Source organism: Balearica regulorum, chromosome 29 (assembly GCF_011004875.1).
Source record: "Balearica regulorum gibbericeps isolate bBalReg1 chromosome 29, bBalReg1.pri, whole genome shotgun sequence".
Lineage (NCBI taxonomy): Eukaryota > Metazoa > Chordata > Aves > Gruiformes > Gruidae > Balearica > Balearica regulorum.
Window position 1 is genome coordinate 922,809 of NC_046212.1, and position 16,297 is coordinate 939,105.

Here is a 16,297-nt window from a genome sequence, read left to right on the forward strand (position 1 = left end):
GATGTTTGAGCAGCCTCTCACCCTGAGCTCCACATATCCCAGCTTTAATGCACTGGCCTCCTTCCCCCACCCCCAAAGGGACAGGAGAGGGAAGCGGGGGGAACAGCGACCTCCAATGCCAGATATTTTCTACATCACTGAACTCCCAGGGCCAGTGGAATAAAGCAGAACACTCATACGTGGAGAAACAGGCAGCAAAAAAGGTCAAATCCATCCCCCCGAGGAGGAGAGGGGCTTATTTCACAGCGATGGAGAAAAGATGAACCTCCCCTGGCTCTTACCCTTTTCCGCCTCAAGAGGAGAGGTCTCCATGCCAACATTACCCAGCTGTTAGAGCCGGACGATTCTTTTTCACTCACCGCTATTTCTGAACAGTGCTGCAGCACGAGGTTCGCTACAGCCCAGAAGAGAAAAAGGCTATTTTTGTTTGGGAAGTGCACAGGATGTCGTATTTATCTCCGAGTATATATTTATCCCTTCCTCTGTTTTCCCCAAACATACTAAATTCATCTTCTCTCCCGTTTGGTCCGGAACATGTTTCGGCAAGGGATTACGGCACCGCTAAGCACATTTACCTCTGAGCACGCCCTGTCGCCCCCCCAGCAAAGCCCACCCTTCCAGCTCCAGCCCTGCCCCACCGACGGAGCCCCGCAGCCAGCTCCAGCAGTCGCTCACTTTGAGGACCAGGAGAAGGGGCTATGCTGAGAAGCTCACGTGCATTTCTTCCCTGGAAAAATAAATAGCTTTAAGACCAAATCCATCCCCCTACAAAGCTCATCTCATTTGTACTTCAAAGAGTTATTTCCTACCAGGGAGCTCTGGATGCCTTCTCTGAAGGGCTCATTACCTTGGTCTCTACCCTGGCTCCTACTCCAATCAGGAACGCGCGCTTACGCAGCGCGAATCAAACGCCTGAAAACAAACCAATTACACAGCCGGCTAAATGGTGTCTCTTCCCATGTTAAAATCCAGATGAACAATCTTAAAATTCAACACCTCTATTCGGCAGCTGTAACTCTCTCTAAACCATAACGAGTCGCACACACAAAAACAAACAGAGGGAAAGAAGAAGGAAACGGTGTTGACAAGACTCCCCTGGGGCCCACGCCGCTGCACTAATAACAAGATGTGAAACCTCAAGCAGCACGAAGGCTTTGAATGGTCACGGCACGCTACGAGCCAGAGCACCGGGCTAATCTGGAGGTGCAAAGAGTGTCCTGGAGGCCAAGGCGCCTTACCTTCTTGGAGAGCGAGGAGACATTCAACCCAAATCTTTGAGCCCTTTCCTTTAATTTATCCATGTTTACCTACAAAGACATAGGAAACAATTTATATTCTTTTTTAAAAAATAATCACCAGCACTCAAGTTGCAGGGATAGAGATAAGGAAAAGTCTCCCAGAACAGACCTGTGCGTGGGGAAAGTTCCCCTGGGCACTGTGCTGCACCAACACCCAGCAGCAACCGCTCCTGCCAGCGCCACAGGACGGAACCGGTGTCCCAAATGAAGCAGCCCCAAACTGCCAGTTGGCCCCTTCGCTTCCTCAAGCCAACCAAAGGATAAACACCCCAGGCACTGTTCCCCCTCCTGAAGGAGCAGTTGGTTGGGGCTGTGACCGAGCCAGCTCTACCTGGTTCCTCTCCTGTACCCGTCTGGTCCACGCGAACAGAAAACAAATAGCTTCTTAAGCAAACTTGCCACTACTCCTAGAAGTGACCACTGCTACCTGGCTGCCACAGGTTTAAGCAGCTGTTGCTGCACTCTCGCCCTTCCAAAACTATTGTGTCACATCTAAACGGGTCCCCGGACCAAGCAGCTTCCCAACACGTCACTGTTAACGGCACTTATCCCAAGGAACACAGATTTTCAGGGCTGAGCCTTCCTCCGCACATAGTTCTGCAGAAGAAACCCTGGTACTGTTCTGCCTCGCAAGAACTTTTTCGCCTCTGGCACCAGAGAAACCTAGAACCTTCCCTGGTGACAGATCTCGTCATCCTCAATCGAGCATGCAAATACTGAGCCAGCTGCCCAGCACGAGAGAGCTCTCAGCCCCGCACGCTGTGGTGCCTCCGACGTAGACTTGAAGTCAGAGGGGGAAAGCAGCGCTGGCCATTGAAAGCAGAGTCATTTACTACAGGTCATTCGCTATTTCAATTCCTGAAGCATAATTCAAACAGTTCAAAACAAGCACAGAATGAAAGTCAGGCATATGAAAAAAACCCAACCCAAAACCCAAACATCCATCTTCGTTCCTTTCAGCATTCCTTTCTGAAACCAGCTCATTTGAGAAAAACAGCGGAAGAGGCGGTCACAGGGACGTGAACCCATCAGGTTCAGCGCCAGCACGACACCCAGGCAGGCTGGCGTTAACTCTCACCCCACGTACGTCAGTCCTGAACCATTTTCACAGTTTATCTCTGCAGACAGGAACTTTTTTCTTTTTTTTTTTTTTTTTTTAATTTTACAAATGATGTTTTACGGGTCTGACCAGCACTAACTCAAGAACAAGAAGCATTTCTTACCGTGGGTTTGCTGTCTGCAGAGAGGCCTGAAACAAGAAGGCAAGAAAAAGAAAACCCAGTTAGAGAACAAACATCAGGAGCAGCATCTTTTTTAAAAGGAGGCGTGGTAAAGCCACAGCACCCGTCCCACCAGACTAGTGAAGAACTGCTGTCCTGTTTTTCCCGGTTTCTATCTCTGCTCGCTACAGAACGAGCCTCCCAATTTCTTTTTCACCTTCAAATCAGCTTCTCCGCCCGCAATACCACTGCTGTCCCACCTCGCTAAGGCAGCTTTGGCAATTGAACCTGGTGTTCTAGGAAGCCAAAGGAAGGCTGGCACACTGTGCGAGGACACGACAGGAAAATCTGGTTAGTGCCTTCCAGTTGTGCCTGGAAGAGATGCTGGGAAAAGGGTCTGAACTACCAATGAACACCACATGGCCTTTTCTTCCTGATTCTACAATTCCCACTCGGAGCTCCTGGGCGCGGTCAGGAAAAGGGACAGAAGTGAAAACAAAGGCAGCCCCACCAGCAATTCCCCCCCCTCCCCGCCGCAGGAGTAATTAAATATTTGCAGTAAGGTCACGCTGTGGATTGGTTCTGCTTCACCTCCTCACCTTTAGTCGAAACTGTGGCCAAACCAAACCTGCCAAAGGTAAACAGAGCTTAGTCAGAGCCGGGCAAAGAGAAGGTCAGCTGGTACCCGACTCATCAAGCCTTAGGTGTGCAAACTTTTCCTTCAAATACTTTTCATGAGCGTACTTGAGTAAAACTGGTTTGGGGCCACGATTACCTGGAAAACGCTGTTATTGGCCAATGTAATTACTACAGCAGCTCCTGCCCTTACTCCACGTATAACGATTCCCCACTTCCTTCATAAAACAAACCTCAAAGGGCAGAAAGCTAGTTGGATCTCTGGCAGTTCACCGTCTTTCCCTCTCACTGCCCTGTCTTTCCAGAATAACTGTGAGAACTGCCAGAAACGTCACCAGTATTTTAGCCCAAGCAACCTGTAAAGCATTCATCAAGCAGCCCACAATCAGACACAGCCCAAATTCGACAGGGGGGGTGTGTTTCCTGCCTCACGAGGGAGCACCCTCTCCCTGCAGGTTTCACGCCTGCAAACCCTTCATTCAGGCTGGGGGCAACCTCCACCTCAATTTCCCAGACTCCTCCCCAGCACTGTCGTCCCACCAGCACAGCACAAAGCCACGTTCACCTCACACCGACACGACACTGCTACTGGCACACGTGTCCGGAGAGCTCTTCTCCCAAGCACGGAGGGGGGAAGTCTCCAAGCACAGACTCACCGAGCTGCCCGCGCTGCCTTCTTGCTCTCCAGGCTCACGGGCACGTTGAAGCGTTCAGCCCTCTTCTGCATACGCTGGAGGAGAAAAGAGAAAGGAACTGACTGAGGAAGAGGGAAGACGTGAAGGGTACAGAAAGGACGTTCTGCAGATGGAGAGAGGCAAGCAAACTCAACACACGGTGGGCTTACGCCCTGCCAGACCAGCAGCGGAAAGAGAGCGATGCTGCAGGCACCTTCCGCTGGCTCGTGCCATCCAAGAAGCCACCCTGCATCCTCCAGGCCGTACGCTTGGCCAAAAGGTGCTCTCGTGATTCTGATCGACACAGGCCTAACAAAAAACCTCACAAAAAAAAAGGTATACCATTACTCTGCTGCTCTGGGAGTGTTCCCAGGAAAGGAGATGTGCCAAAAGAGAACAGGATCGGGGAGCCGACAGAGACGGGCGACTATTTTAAGATGCTACAAGGCTGTAACTGTGCCGGAGGCTGGCATGCCAGCACGCAGGCTGGAGTGCTGCTCACCTCGCCCAGGGAAGCCCTTGTGCCAGAGGGAAAGGATCGGCGCTCCTGGCAGGGACTACAAAGGGAGCGGCACTGACTTCCCTGCCGGAGGCAGGAAACAAGCAGTAGGCACAACGAAGAGAAGCAAACAAGATTTCCTTTTCTTCCTCCCTAAGCAAAAGGCCAAAGAAATATGCTAGAAAAGGGGATGGGGGGTGTGCATGTGTTTGTTTTCAGGGAACTTATTTATTTGGCACAAGTCTCTTCACAAGAGACGGACACTATTCATGCAGTTGGCTCAGCCCTGCAAGCAGAGTTTGCCATTAGCGGCACAATTCAAGACGAAATTCAGCTACGTAGGAAGGACTCGGCCTGGTGCCCTTGCTGCAGGCAAGGCTCGCCCGGCTCGGAGCACGCTGCCCTGGGCGCAGAAAAGCTTACAAACATAGGAAGTGCAAGAGTTTGCACCTACGAGTATTAAATCCCCTTAAAAGCTTAAGGGAAATATTTAACATTTTATTATTATACAAGGGCTCAAAAATGTGTTTGGTGTTTTAAAGGTTAGAGAAACAGATATCATTTTAATGGAAACATTTACTTTAGCCAAAGGCACAGTTAGGAGCGTAATAAACATGTGCATCAAAACACAAATGTTTAGAAAAGACGCATTAGGAACGCCACTCCTAACAGTACCAGTGCTGAGGAACTTTTACTCAGCCAAGTAGAAACAATAAAGACAAAAAAACATATCGCTTGGGTCAGAGCCCATTTCCTTACTCTTTTCTGACACTTGGAGGAATATCCAAAAGAAACACCTGAAGAGGCAGCTTCTGAGAGGACTCTCGACTGCTGACGAGCCGTGCTGGATCAGAGCAAAGGCTCCACCACCCCACAACCCGTCCCAAGGGGCTCGTCCAGTCGGGCGGTGGTCTGTCTCCCAATTCGCCCTCCCAGACTCCAGTAACCCACGGCAAACGACTGATGGAATTTCAGGCTGCGCTCACATTCGCGGTCCTTTATCCCCAGGAATTTGTCTGCTCACTTTTTGAGCTAAACTGTATTTCTAGCATCCACAACAGCCTACGTTAACAGCCTTCAGCGTTCAGGTATGCATTGCATGGCAAAATAATTCCCTTTTATCTTCAAAAACCATCTATGACACAATTTTGCCGAGACCCATCTGATTCGCACTGAAACAAAAAATTAAAGTGGATTTCCTGCAAACAGGTTCGGCAGAATTTAGAGAAAAACAAAGGGCAAGAGAAGAACTTCAGCAATTTTGCTTAACGAGCTCTTTAACCAGCTATGGCCAAGGGCAGCCCCACATCACGGGGGACATCGCTCCTTCCGCCGCACTTCCAGCTCACATCAGGTCCCGTGTTTCTCCTCATTACTCCTTCACTGAGGTCATAATCCTCCGCTTGCGCCATCACCCCGGTTGCTGTGGAAATGATCGCGTCCCAAACAGAAGATTAAAACTCTAAAGTCGTGGTGAACAGCAGGGAGACAAGAATCATGTTTTCATAGTGATTTCTTTCTTATGGAACACGAGCAAAAAAATAAGGGGGAGGATTAGAGAACCACAATCGGATTCCTGAAACTCAAAGTTTCGCAAAGTTTTCCCAGAGGAATCGGCAGCTTCTAAGCGTGTTTGTTTTCAGTAAGCCCAGCAAACGTAAGTGACAAAGTTAGAGAAGATAAAGATGAGATGCTCTGTTAGCTCATATCAGTTCCTCCCCAACTGATTACTCCCCAAAGCGTATCCTCAACAAAGCTTTGTAGTTTTACGTGTCTGAAGCAATCGGGCTCGCAGCAAGTCCCGAGGGACAGGGATGTGCCACGGCCTGGTGAACTCCACAGCAGAGCTTTTCATGTTTGCAATAGCAGGAAATACAAATTTCTACACCCAGAGTCGTAACAGAGGCGGTTCGAGTCTATCGACCTTTATCGTCCAGAGCAGAGGACGCTATGGGGCAAAGTCCATCTTTGTCTATGATGGAATTACACCCCAGGAACGACTCGGCTTGTCGTTGCTAAGTTGGAAATACCGAGGTAGGGTCAATGGCGGTTGGTGGCAGAAAGCAACAGCAGCGAGCAAGGAAAGAGGCGTTAACAGACAACCGAAACATTCCTAAGATCTAGCATCAAAATGAAACGTGCTAGGGGGTCACCGCCCTGCCAGGCCACTCCACAGCCAGCGACTGGTCATTAATATGAAATCAAGGAAAAATAAAGCAGGTTTGCAACAGAAACCCTGACACCTCAGCAACACACAAAAGAGACTTTTGAATGAAGCGAATAAGGACACCGACACCTCGGAGGATGAAGTAGCAGAAGTAACCTTACCTCCATCTGCGATATTTCTGATGTTATTTTCACTACCTTCTTTTCCGTAATCCTAGAGGTGTTTGAAAAGAGAGAAATCAGTCAGCACAGCTCCTGCCAGTGACACAGGCACGGCCCCGGTCAGGGTTCTGCTCCCTGCACCCCTCTCTGCCAACACCACCTTAACCAAGGGCCTGGTTTTAAAACCAGAGCAGCCGCAATCCAGCATCCCCCTCGCGAGGGCAAGTTTAGAGCCAGGTATCAATGCTAAAGTAGGAAGCCTGTGAAACTTTTAAGCCAAGTCTAAGGGTGTATTAGGGGCAGGAAAGACACAACCCAGTGAAGGTGCAGCTGTGGGCTCTCCCGTGAGTCTAACTCATGCCTGGAGCACTCCCAAGTTCCTCTGGCAACAACGGGAAGCAAGCGGGAAAAGACACAAGAACCAGCCACGACACTCTCACCCAATCTCTTGGAGGAACAATTAAAACCGTTTAAGGCAAGAGAAAGGTGCTGCAATTTTAGCGGGGTGCTGCAGATGTACCTCAAAATACCAAGTGGATATTACAGCAAGAGGCCATAGACCTACGTGCCCAAGAATAACCCTCTGCCCATCTTAAAGCTCAGCTCTTGTTAGAAGCCCAAAGCCTCGACTGCAAGCCCCGAAGAGCTTTATTCCTTTATGGCCCCTCAAATACAAAGGATTGTTCTGTTCTAGTTCATGGGGCAGCCACAGGCAACTTTCCTCAGGTCAGCACCAGCACCCCGAGCCCAGGCTCCATTTCAAACACACACTTCCTGAACAATGCGCAGCTGACAACAGCGGGACCAGTAAAAAGGCTGAATGAAAATAAAATGGAGTGGGCGTGCTCCAAAGTTTATGCTCCGAAAACAGAGCTCAGGCTCGAGGGGGAAAACAAAAGAGGAAGAGACAAAGTTCGGAAGTTCCCAGGCTAAATGAAATAGCACCCTCCTCCTCCAAACAACTCCCATAAAACAGTGGGTCACAGCCAGCCTCATTAAGGTCTCCCATTTAGAAAAACGCACTGCTTTTGTTCCAGATTCCTGGACAGGTTTCTCATTTTATGCCCTGAAAGGTAGTAATGGTTTAATGGCACTTTCACAGGAAGCAATTCTGCCTGGGACTCGGCACTCGCTGCCGTTCCCGGCGCAGCTCAGCAGGCACAGGACGCCCCCTCCTGCCCACAGGCCACAAGCCCGGGGCTGGCTTCGGGCTCACCAAGCTGATAGCCACCAGCCCTCGCACCCCACGGCTTCACTTCGCTCTACTCAAAAAGGATAGTTACACATCAGGCGATTTTACAGGAGGCTCTTCTACTTTGACGGGCGGCTCTACTGGCTTCTGTTCTTCTTCCTGCAAGTTAAGGAGCAGAGAGGAGGTCAGACAATTAATAGCGAACAAGAGAGACACCACAGTGGGGACGCTGTCAAGTCTTTGGGGTTCTCACTGGTTTAAAAGGCACGAGCCAGTAATTCAGCCTGCACATATCCAAAGATTTCTAGTTCATGCCTTTAACTCGGCCCGCTACGGCAAGAAGCAGTATTACGTGCTTGCAGCCTCAGTCCAGCCGGGTTTGGATACTAGCTGTTACAGACACAGCGTCCTGTTTTATTTTTTCCAAAGTCTAATCCCTTAGCAGAAGGTCTGGGCTTCACAAGGCTTAGGAAACAACTTGAGATGTTCTCCAGCCCACAACCAGAGCCAGCAAAGAACACCAAAACTACACAGTGCTCACGCTCAACACCCAGTGTCAATCCGATGAGACCCATCTCGCTTCTCACCAAACACTTTTTGTGAGACCAGGGAGAAATCTTCCGTATCCCCCCTCACGCTTGCAGGGCAGGCGCTTGCTGAGTGGCAAAGAGCCCGACAATTGGAAAAATCGGTTTCTGCTGGTGTTTTAAGCACAAAGGGCTTTCCCAGGTCGGATCTCCTCGCCTCCCTCAGAACGCATCCTTTCCTAAAAGCACACTGCACTCTGACCGCATTTGCTGCTCAGCTCAGGACAAAAACCGCGTGGCGACGGGGTGTGAATCCTGCTGAACGCTGACGGAAAGACCCCACTCTGAACCAGCAGCCACGCACCGAGGTTACACACTCTGCCAGACTGCACCCCCCCGCCACGTTCTGCAGGCTAACAGAGCAACACCGAGTCTTTGGCTTAAAAAATAGCAGGTTTAGACCCTACAAGGAATGACAGTGGTTCTTTAAAACAGACACAGCCCCGGGTATCACCTCGTTCCTCATGCACAGAACCACGGTGCAAACTGGAAGCCCCCGCTCAGGCACAACAGCTGCCCAGCAGAAGACTTACCTCTATTTCTTCTCCTAGCACATCTTCTTCATTTGCTTCTTCTTCAGCTGGAGGACAAAACAACAGAGCAATTGCAGTAACAAATTACTTCAGCAATATCTTTGCCTTCCCAGATAAAGTCTATGATGAGAGTTTTACGGGGGAAAGCGGGAAGCCAAGGCAGTTACAGCAAAGCGCTCAGACCAGAGCTCTTCTCTGTCACCCAGGAGCTCCACGCGAACAAAGACAGAAGCCCGGGGAATCTCTCACCGGCGTAACCCCAGAGCAATCCCCAGCAACAGCCGCTGCTCACGAGGACTTTGGGAAGGAGCCCACGAACGACCGGCCCCAGCACCCACCGTGCTCCTCCAGGTACGCCTGGAGCCTGTTGATCAGATCCTGCTTGTTGCCTTTCGCTTCCAGGCCACGGGCCAGACATTCCTGCTTCAGTTCGGCCAACTGCACAACAGAAGAAGCTTCCAATTAGTGCGTGTGGTTCACTCACACGTGCAGAAGCACGCCAAGAAACAAACAAATAAAAAAAAATATTAACAAAGCACATAAATAAGCCGAGACAATTTGGCTTTTTAAGAGCCACGAAGGCTGCCTACCCCTGTTAAACGCCAGTGGTCCTCCTGGCCTCCCAGTTCCACACAGATGCCCAGGTTACCCCCCCAGACCCGGAGGGTCCCTCCCCAGCGCCCTGCGCAGGCCAGGCCAGCCGCCACGCAGCCGCGACCACCCCGCGACCGAGGCCCCGCAGCAAGCGGTTGGGCGGTTGCCGTGCCCCGGGGGGACGGGCGCATCCCCAGGCACCCCGGGCGGGCAGCGGCGAGGCCGCGGCTCCCAGGTGAGGCTGAGGAGGGACGAGGTACGAGGGGTGCCCGCCGCAGGCCCCACGCGAGGCGGGGGACCCTCCCGGGACACCCCCGGCCCGGGGCGGCCAGCGGAGCTCTCCCATGTGTGTGCGCGGCCCAACCCGCCCAGCGGGGCCGCGGAGGAGCCGGGACCGCGGCGGAACGCGACCTCGAGGGGCTCTGAGGGGCTCCGGGCCGCAGGGACGCGCCGGCCGCCCCCGCAGGCCGCGGCTCCGGGCACCGGCAGGCGCTGCCCCACTCCCGGGCGGGGGCCAGCGGGAGCCCGGGGCCCCAGCTGCCCGGGCCGAGACAGGCCGCGACCCTCCGCCGCAGGAGCCCGAAGCCGCGGCGGCCTGACCGGTACCTTCAGCTTATGGAGCTCCACAGTCTCCGCCGCCATCTTGTCGCCCCCGCAGACCGCTGTTAGACCCGCCCCCTCCGGCAGCCCATAGCCCAATCAGCGGCGCGTTTCCTGAACCGGCGATTTCAAACCACTTCCCAACACCGCCTCTCACGAGTGGCCAGTCCTCCCCAGCGCCTTCCGCTCACTATTGGCCAGTCAGCGCGAGGGGCGGGGCGTCCCTGAGCGACGGGCAAAACGTCCAATGGAAGCGGGGAAACGCCGCGGAGCGGCCAATGGAGAGAATGGGCCGGGTGCGCGGACTTCCTGGAGACGAGCCCGGGAGCTGGCAGGGTCCTGGCAACGGCCGCGGAGCTGCCGGGTGGGCCCGGGGGTGTGAGGGGCCCGGGGGGGGCCGGTGTCCGGGGGTGCGAGGGGCCCGGGAGAGAGGGCCGGGGGTGGGCCAGGGCTGCGAGGCTACGGCGGCAGGGCCGGGCCCCGGGGAGGGCAGTATTCCCCCGGAGGGAAGGGGTCTGCGGTCCTTTCTTTCCTCCTGGCCTTTGCGGCCCTGTCCTCACGGCTGAGGCGCAGAGTCACTAATTAGGGAGCCGGTGTCAGAGGGGTGTTGAGGGTTGAGCGTGTGGGAGGTGCTGCAGCAGGACCGGGGGTCTGGGGCTACGCCAAGAGCCCTGACTGGGCTGGGGATTGCAGAGATTGGGGAAAAACCTCTCCGAGGAGACCTCTGGAAGGCTGCGTTTGTCTGCTCCAGGATGAACGTCGGCGTGGCGCACAGCGAGGTGAACCCCAACACGCGGGTGATGAACAGCCGGGGGATCTGGCTGGCGTATGTGATCTCCGTGGGAGTCCTCCACCTCGTTCTCCTCAGCATCCCGTTCTTCAGCATTCCTGTGGTCTGGACGCTCACCAACGTCATCCACAACCTGGTTAGTCAAAGCTCAGCCCGCTTTTCTCCCAGGGCTGCAGAACTCGCAGGCTGGCGTTTGCTGGGTACGGTTCTGTGTCCCCAGGCTACGAGGAAGCCCCTCGGTTCCTGCGGGACACCGAGGGAGCAGCGGGGGGGTCAGCACCGCAAGCGAGCTGTGGCTGATGAAAGGTCGTTAGCTCAGGAAACAGCACAAAGCACGTTTCTGTCCCAGAAGCGGACTGTCCCAGGCTTGCTTTACATCTCCTCCCCCCTTGAAACCCGCAGGTCATGTACCTGCTGCTGCACACAGTGAAGGGGACCCCCTTCGAGACCCCGGACCAGGGCAAGGATCGCCTCCTCACGCACTGGGAGCAGATAGACTACGGGACGCAGTGCACCTCGTCGCGCAAGTTCCTCAGCATCTCCCCAGTAGTGCTGTGAGTGCCGCTGAGCGAGGCAGGAAGGCACAGGGGGGGAGCTCAGGAGGGCACGGTGGGACCGCTGGGCTTCTGTTGGCACAGATGGCACCCGGTGGGTGCTGTTTGGCACGGGAAGCACCAGGGAGGCACCTGAAATCCCCCCGGTGTGCGTCGAGGGGAGGGTGGGAGCAGCGCAGAGCTCACCCTGGGGTCTCCCTTGCTCCCCCAGGTACCTCCTCACCAGCTTTTACACCAAATACGACCCCGCGCACTTCGTCATCAACACGGCCTCCCTGCTCAGCGTCCTCCTGCCCAAGCTGCCCCAGTTCCACGGCGTGCGGATCTTCGGTGTCAACAAGTACTGAGGCCCACCGTGCCCACTGCCGCGGCACCGGGGGACGGAGAGGGGACACTGGAGCAGCACGAGGCGCCGGCTGGAGAGCAGGGGTGAGGTGTGAGGAGGGCTGGGCGCAGGGCAGGGACCGCTCCAGCTTTTAGCCAGGGTTTTAGCAAGGTTCCTCCATCTTGGAGCAGCTCCTCGCTCGGGCTTAACCCTTCGGTGAAGGGAGATGCGAGTGGTACAGAGCGAGCAGTTGTGTCACACGCACGCATTTCCTTTGAGCTAAACCTCCACGTAACCCTGCAGAAAGCACCTACGAGGGGAGAACTGCTGACAGGAGGGAAGAGTCGCCCACCAACACCTCTCTCGTCCTCATATTTTATAGACTTCCACCACAATAAAGAACTTAGAGCAACTGGAGCGGCATCCTCGCACGGGGACCAGCCCTGGCTCGCGCCTCCCGCCCACCCCTCCCCGCACAGACCAGCCAGACTTCTTCAAACTGTACTTTTAATTTAACAAAAAGCGTTAAGAAAGAGGTGCGCTGTCATTTAAAACCCAGCCGCTCCGCTGGGGCAGTTCAAAAAGGTTCTGCCTGGCACACGGCTCAGAGGGCCGGGAAACACAAAGCACTCGGTGAGACGCCGGACACTCACACGTGTCTCGGCAAAAAACCGCTCGTGATACAACTCGGCGGCCCGTAACCAGCCCCTGCCTTCATTTTGTTTTTAAAAAAATAATAATGTGCTCTTCGTCCCCAGCGCTGTGGGAGGGGGACGAGGGTCCCTCACGCAGAGTTGAGGCAGGAAAAACAGAACCGGCACGGCCAGAGGCTGGGCGGGGGAGTGGGGGTCCCGGCTGGGCAGCGCTGCGAGGAGGAGGAGCGCAGCTAACGGACGCGCTATATTAATAGAAAGGGGATGCACGTAGTAATAAATAGACCTGCACGAGCAAAAAGGAACAAGCGGCTTTAAAGAAAAATATGCAAAGTGTGCTGGCAGAGGCTGCCGGGGCTTGGCGAGCCCTTCTGGTGCCCCGGCAGCTTTGGCCCCGCGGCCGAAGGAGCGGCAGCGGCTCACGCGGGGGCCGTGCTGCGCAGAGGGGACCCCGTGACGTCACCACGCACAGCTCCCTTCCTTCCGAGGCGGCTCCAGGAGCCGCGTCCCTGCGATGTTTACAATAACCCTGAAGAAATTTGGCAGCCGGTCTGTACGTCCGTCCGTCCGTCCCCCGCCCGGCCCTGCCGGCTGCCCCGCTGGGCTCTTTGGTACAGCTGCTCCCACGTGCAGCTCCTCCTGCCCACGGTGGCCCCCAAACTCCCTGGTTACTTTGAAAGATAGAGATTACTTAAAAAAAAAACAAACCACACCACAACCAAAAAAAAAAAGAAAAAAAAGAAAAATAGATTTTTTTTTATTCGAAAGAGCCCTTTTCGTGCCCAGCAGAGCGCCGTCTGCCCCGCTCAGCGCTGGAACGGCCGACGCACCTTCTTCCGCCTCTTGTGCTTAGCGTCGCCCTTGGGGGCGGCACCCTCGGCCCTGGGGGGGACCCCGGGGGAGGCTGCTGCCCGCGGGGGCGCGGGGGGCGGCGGGAAGGGCCCCCCCGGCGTTGGACCCGAGCTCCCCTGAAAGACGCGGGTGAAGAAGTCCTGCAGGTCGGCAGCCGAGGGGGGGCTGCCCTTGGAGGCGCTCCTGCGGGGAGAAAGCGGGTGGGTGGGGGGGCCCGTCCGGACTCGGAGCCCCCCCAAGCCCCAGGACCAGGGTGAGCCCCGACTGACCTCTGCCGCCCGCCCGGCCCCGAGCTCCTCGAGCCGAAGGAGATGTGGTAGGGGACGCGGTGGGTGTCCGGGGAGATCCCCACACGCTGGCAGCCGGCCCACTCTGCCGAGAGACACAATGTGGCCGCCAGTCACGCCGCCCCGGCGAGGACACAGGGGCAGGCGGCCGGCAGCACCCGCTTTCGGTGTGGGGGCTGTGGGAGGCAGCACCCACCTGTGATGTCGTAGATCTTCCCGTCCATCATGGCAAAGTAGGTGATCTTCAGCCCCAGCAGGCTGGATTCGGCCCAGAAGTCGCCCTCCTCGGCGGGGTGCCGCCCACCACACTCGGCGCAGTACCGGGCGCTGAGGGGGTCGCGGTCCATCTCGAACCTCCTGCGGCGAGGACGGGTGTTTCCGACCCCCGCGGGACCTCCCCCCGCCCCTAAATCGCTCTGGGCCCCCCCAGGCACGCCATCACCGCCGGGACCTACTTGTGCTTCCCCTGGCACTTGCTGCACATCATGGTGTTCATGGCCTCCTTCAGGTCGTCCTGCAGCCGGCTCAGGAACTCGCTCATGGACCTGGTCAGCTCGCTCTCCGCCATCCGTTTGCTGCGGGGTGGGGGGGAAACTGGGGTCAGACCCCATGCGGGGGCGGGGGGCGGGCGGGCGGCACCCCCAAAGCCTCCCCCGGCGTCGCCCACTCACATCTCGTACTCCTTCCTCCTCTCCGGGCTGCTGACGATGTCCCAGGCCGCCCGCAGCACCTTGAACGCCGCCTCCGCCCTGGGGTGCTCGTTCTTGTCCGGGTGGACCTGGGAAGAGCAGGAAACCTCAGCGCCACGTCTCTGGGAGGGGGGGACCCGGAGACCCCCCGCCGCCCCCAGCGCGCACGCACCAGCACCGCCAGCCGGCGATAGGCCTTCTTCAGCTCGGCGTCCGACGCCGTCGCCTCCACGCCCAGCACCTGGAAGGGGTTCAGCTCCTCCTCGGGCACCTCCGCCATGGCCAGCAAGCGGCTCACCTCCTCCCCGGAGCCGGCGGACGAAGCCCCCCCGTCAGAGCTGGCTGCCGCGTCCCCCAGCCCGCCTGTCCGACCCCCCCCGGGCACCCAGGGGGGAGCTCGCCGCCTCTGCAGCCAGTCCCAGAGGTAGCGGCACGTCCGGCTCTCCCCGAGGAGCCCCCACGTCCTGCGGAGCACGGCCGCATCCAGGAGCGCAAGGAGCCGGGCCGCTCGCCGGCTCCCACCCAGCCGAACCGCACCGGCGGTCAGCGCGGCAGCACCCAGGCGCCAGCAGAGCCGCAGGCTGCCCAGGAGCAGCATGAGGAGGAGGAGGAGCAGCGCACAGAGCATCCAGAGCAAGCGGAGGAAGAGCCCTGCCGCGGCCCGCAGCCACCGGGCCGCCCTCAGGGAGCCGCTCCGGGCCCGCTGGCCCACCCGCCGGCCCCAGCTCCGCACGCCGGCCTGCGCCGAGCCCAGGTCACGGGCACCGAGGTGGCAGCAGGAGCAGAGCAGCCGCCCACCGACCTCCGCGCCCAGCCTGCGCGCCTGGGCCAGCGCCGCTGCCAGCAACCCCCGGCAACCGGCCAGCTTCTCCGCCGGCCCCGGCAACTCGACCCCGTCTCCTCGGCTTCTCTTCCGCGCCGGCCGGTGCCGCTTGCCCGCGCCACCCTCGCGCCGGCCGCCCTCCTCCTTCTCCTTGGGGGCCGAGCGATGCCTCTGACGCCTCCGCGTCCTCCGGCCCCCCTTCCCCGCGCCATCCTCGCCGGCTCCGTCCTCCTCGCCCTCCTCCTGCCCACGGGGCAGCGGCGGCCCTGAGGCGGTGGTGGCCCGGTTGTGGCAGGTGAGGCTGCAGTGTCCGTCCCGCCGCTCGGCCCCGGGGCTCGGGGGAGCGGCCGGTTCCCCCCGGCAGTGGCAGGAGCACTCGGGTCCGTCGGGGCTCGGGAAGGGCAGGTCGTCGTCATCCTCTTCTTCCTCCTCCTCCTCCGGGCCGGGGGCCGGCGGCCGGCCGCAGCTCCCGTTCCAGGCAGCGCTGTCCCCCGCGGGGCGGCCGCCCCCCTCGCCATCCCCGGGGGGCTCCCGGCTCCAGCCGGGGCCGTCGTCTCCTTCGGCCGCAGCCGCTTCCCGGTGCCGGGGCTGCTCCATCCCGGCGGCCCCTCGCCGCCCCGCGGACCCCGGCCGGGCCTAGGTCACGGCCATCCCGCCGGGCCCTGAGAACGATAACGGGGGTCAGCGCAGCCCCCGACCGGCCCCGGAGACACCCCCCCCCCCCCCCGGCCCAGCCCCGGGCGCCCACGGAACACGCACCACCCCCCCCCCCCCCCGCCCCTGGACACTTTTTGACCGATTTCAGCGGATTTCGCCCCAAAGACGCAGCTCTGCCGCTGCTCGGGGTCCCGCCGCGGCCCCGCTCGGCGCTTGCCGCCTCCCCCGGTGCAGCGCACCCCCCCCCCCCCGGGGCTGGCGGTGACCGGCGGGGAGCCCGGGGGACTCAGGGGTGACGGGGGAGGGGTCGGGGACTCACCGCGCCGGTGCCGGTGCCGGCGGGGGGGGGGGGGTCGCCGCCGCCTCCCGCCCCCCCCCGGGGTCCCTCACCCGCCTCACTTCCGCCTTCCGCCCGCCCGCCGCCGCCACCGCCTCCCACTTCCGGGGGCGGGGCCTGAGGCGGGGACGTCATTCCTGCGCCCCGCCCCTTAAAGGGGCAGCGCCCG

The 16,297-nt window shown here is 58.2% G+C and overlaps 3 protein-coding genes across 8 annotated transcripts in view; 1 reads left to right on the forward strand and 2 right to left on the reverse strand.

The window, feature by feature from the left end:
• Window positions 1-10,287, reverse strand: part of SARNP (SAP domain containing ribonucleoprotein) — a 42,883-nt gene extending 32,596 nt beyond the window's left edge. For 2 of the 4 annotated variants that reach the window (XM_075737598.1, XM_075737601.1), the window contains exons 1-9: window positions 10,168-10,287; window positions 9,306-9,405; window positions 8,968-9,014; window positions 7,939-8,006; window positions 6,656-6,707; window positions 3,811-3,884; window positions 3,118-3,146; window positions 2,522-2,547; window positions 1,239-1,307 (exon numbers count right to left, since the gene is read on the reverse strand). In XM_075737598.1, coding sequence (XP_075593713.1) covers window positions 1,239-1,307; window positions 2,522-2,547; window positions 3,118-3,146; window positions 3,811-3,884; window positions 6,656-6,707; window positions 7,939-8,006; window positions 8,968-9,014; window positions 9,306-9,405; window positions 10,168-10,203 — 501 coding nt within the window. In that variant the 5' untranslated portion in view covers window positions 10,204-10,287. The remainder of the gene's footprint in view (window positions 1-1,238; window positions 1,308-2,521; window positions 2,548-3,117; window positions 3,147-3,810; window positions 3,885-6,655; window positions 6,708-7,938; window positions 8,007-8,967; window positions 9,015-9,305; window positions 9,406-10,167) is intronic. The other 2 variants (XM_075737599.1, XM_075737602.1) reach the window with 1 other exon arrangement.
• A 90-nt stretch (window positions 10,288-10,377) lies between these two features.
• Window positions 10,378-13,190, forward strand: ORMDL2 (ORMDL sphingolipid biosynthesis regulator 2). 3 transcript variants are annotated; one of them, XR_012832691.1, is made up of 5 exons: window positions 10,378-10,525; window positions 10,913-11,087; window positions 11,354-11,505; window positions 11,717-11,934; window positions 12,134-13,190. XR_012832691.1 is itself a non-coding variant. In XM_075737604.1 (4 exons), the coding sequence occupies exons 1-4, from the start codon at window positions 10,440-10,442 to the stop codon at window positions 11,850-11,852; spliced, it is 549 nt and encodes a 182-aa protein (XP_075593719.1). In that variant the 5' UTR covers window positions 10,378-10,439; the 3' UTR covers window positions 11,853-13,190. The 3 variants fall into 3 exon arrangements, 1 of the variants encoding a protein (XP_075593719.1); XR_012832692.1 differs by having other exon boundaries at window positions 12,213-13,190; XM_075737604.1 differs by having other exon boundaries at window positions 11,717-13,190.
• Window positions 13,191-13,218: 28 nt separating this feature from the next.
• On the reverse strand, window positions 13,219-16,263 carry DNAJC14 (DnaJ heat shock protein family (Hsp40) member C14). Its single transcript, XM_075737587.1, has 7 exons — window positions 16,111-16,263; window positions 14,484-15,796; window positions 14,294-14,400; window positions 14,078-14,197; window positions 13,819-13,979; window positions 13,605-13,707; window positions 13,219-13,518 (listed from the first exon to the last, which is right to left on the reverse strand). Exons 2-7 carry the CDS (start codon window positions 15,729-15,731, stop codon window positions 13,290-13,292), a joined length of 1,968 nt encoding a protein of 655 aa, XP_075593702.1. The 5' UTR covers window positions 15,732-15,796; window positions 16,111-16,263; the 3' UTR covers window positions 13,219-13,289.
• Between the last annotated feature and the right edge of the window lie 34 nt (window positions 16,264-16,297).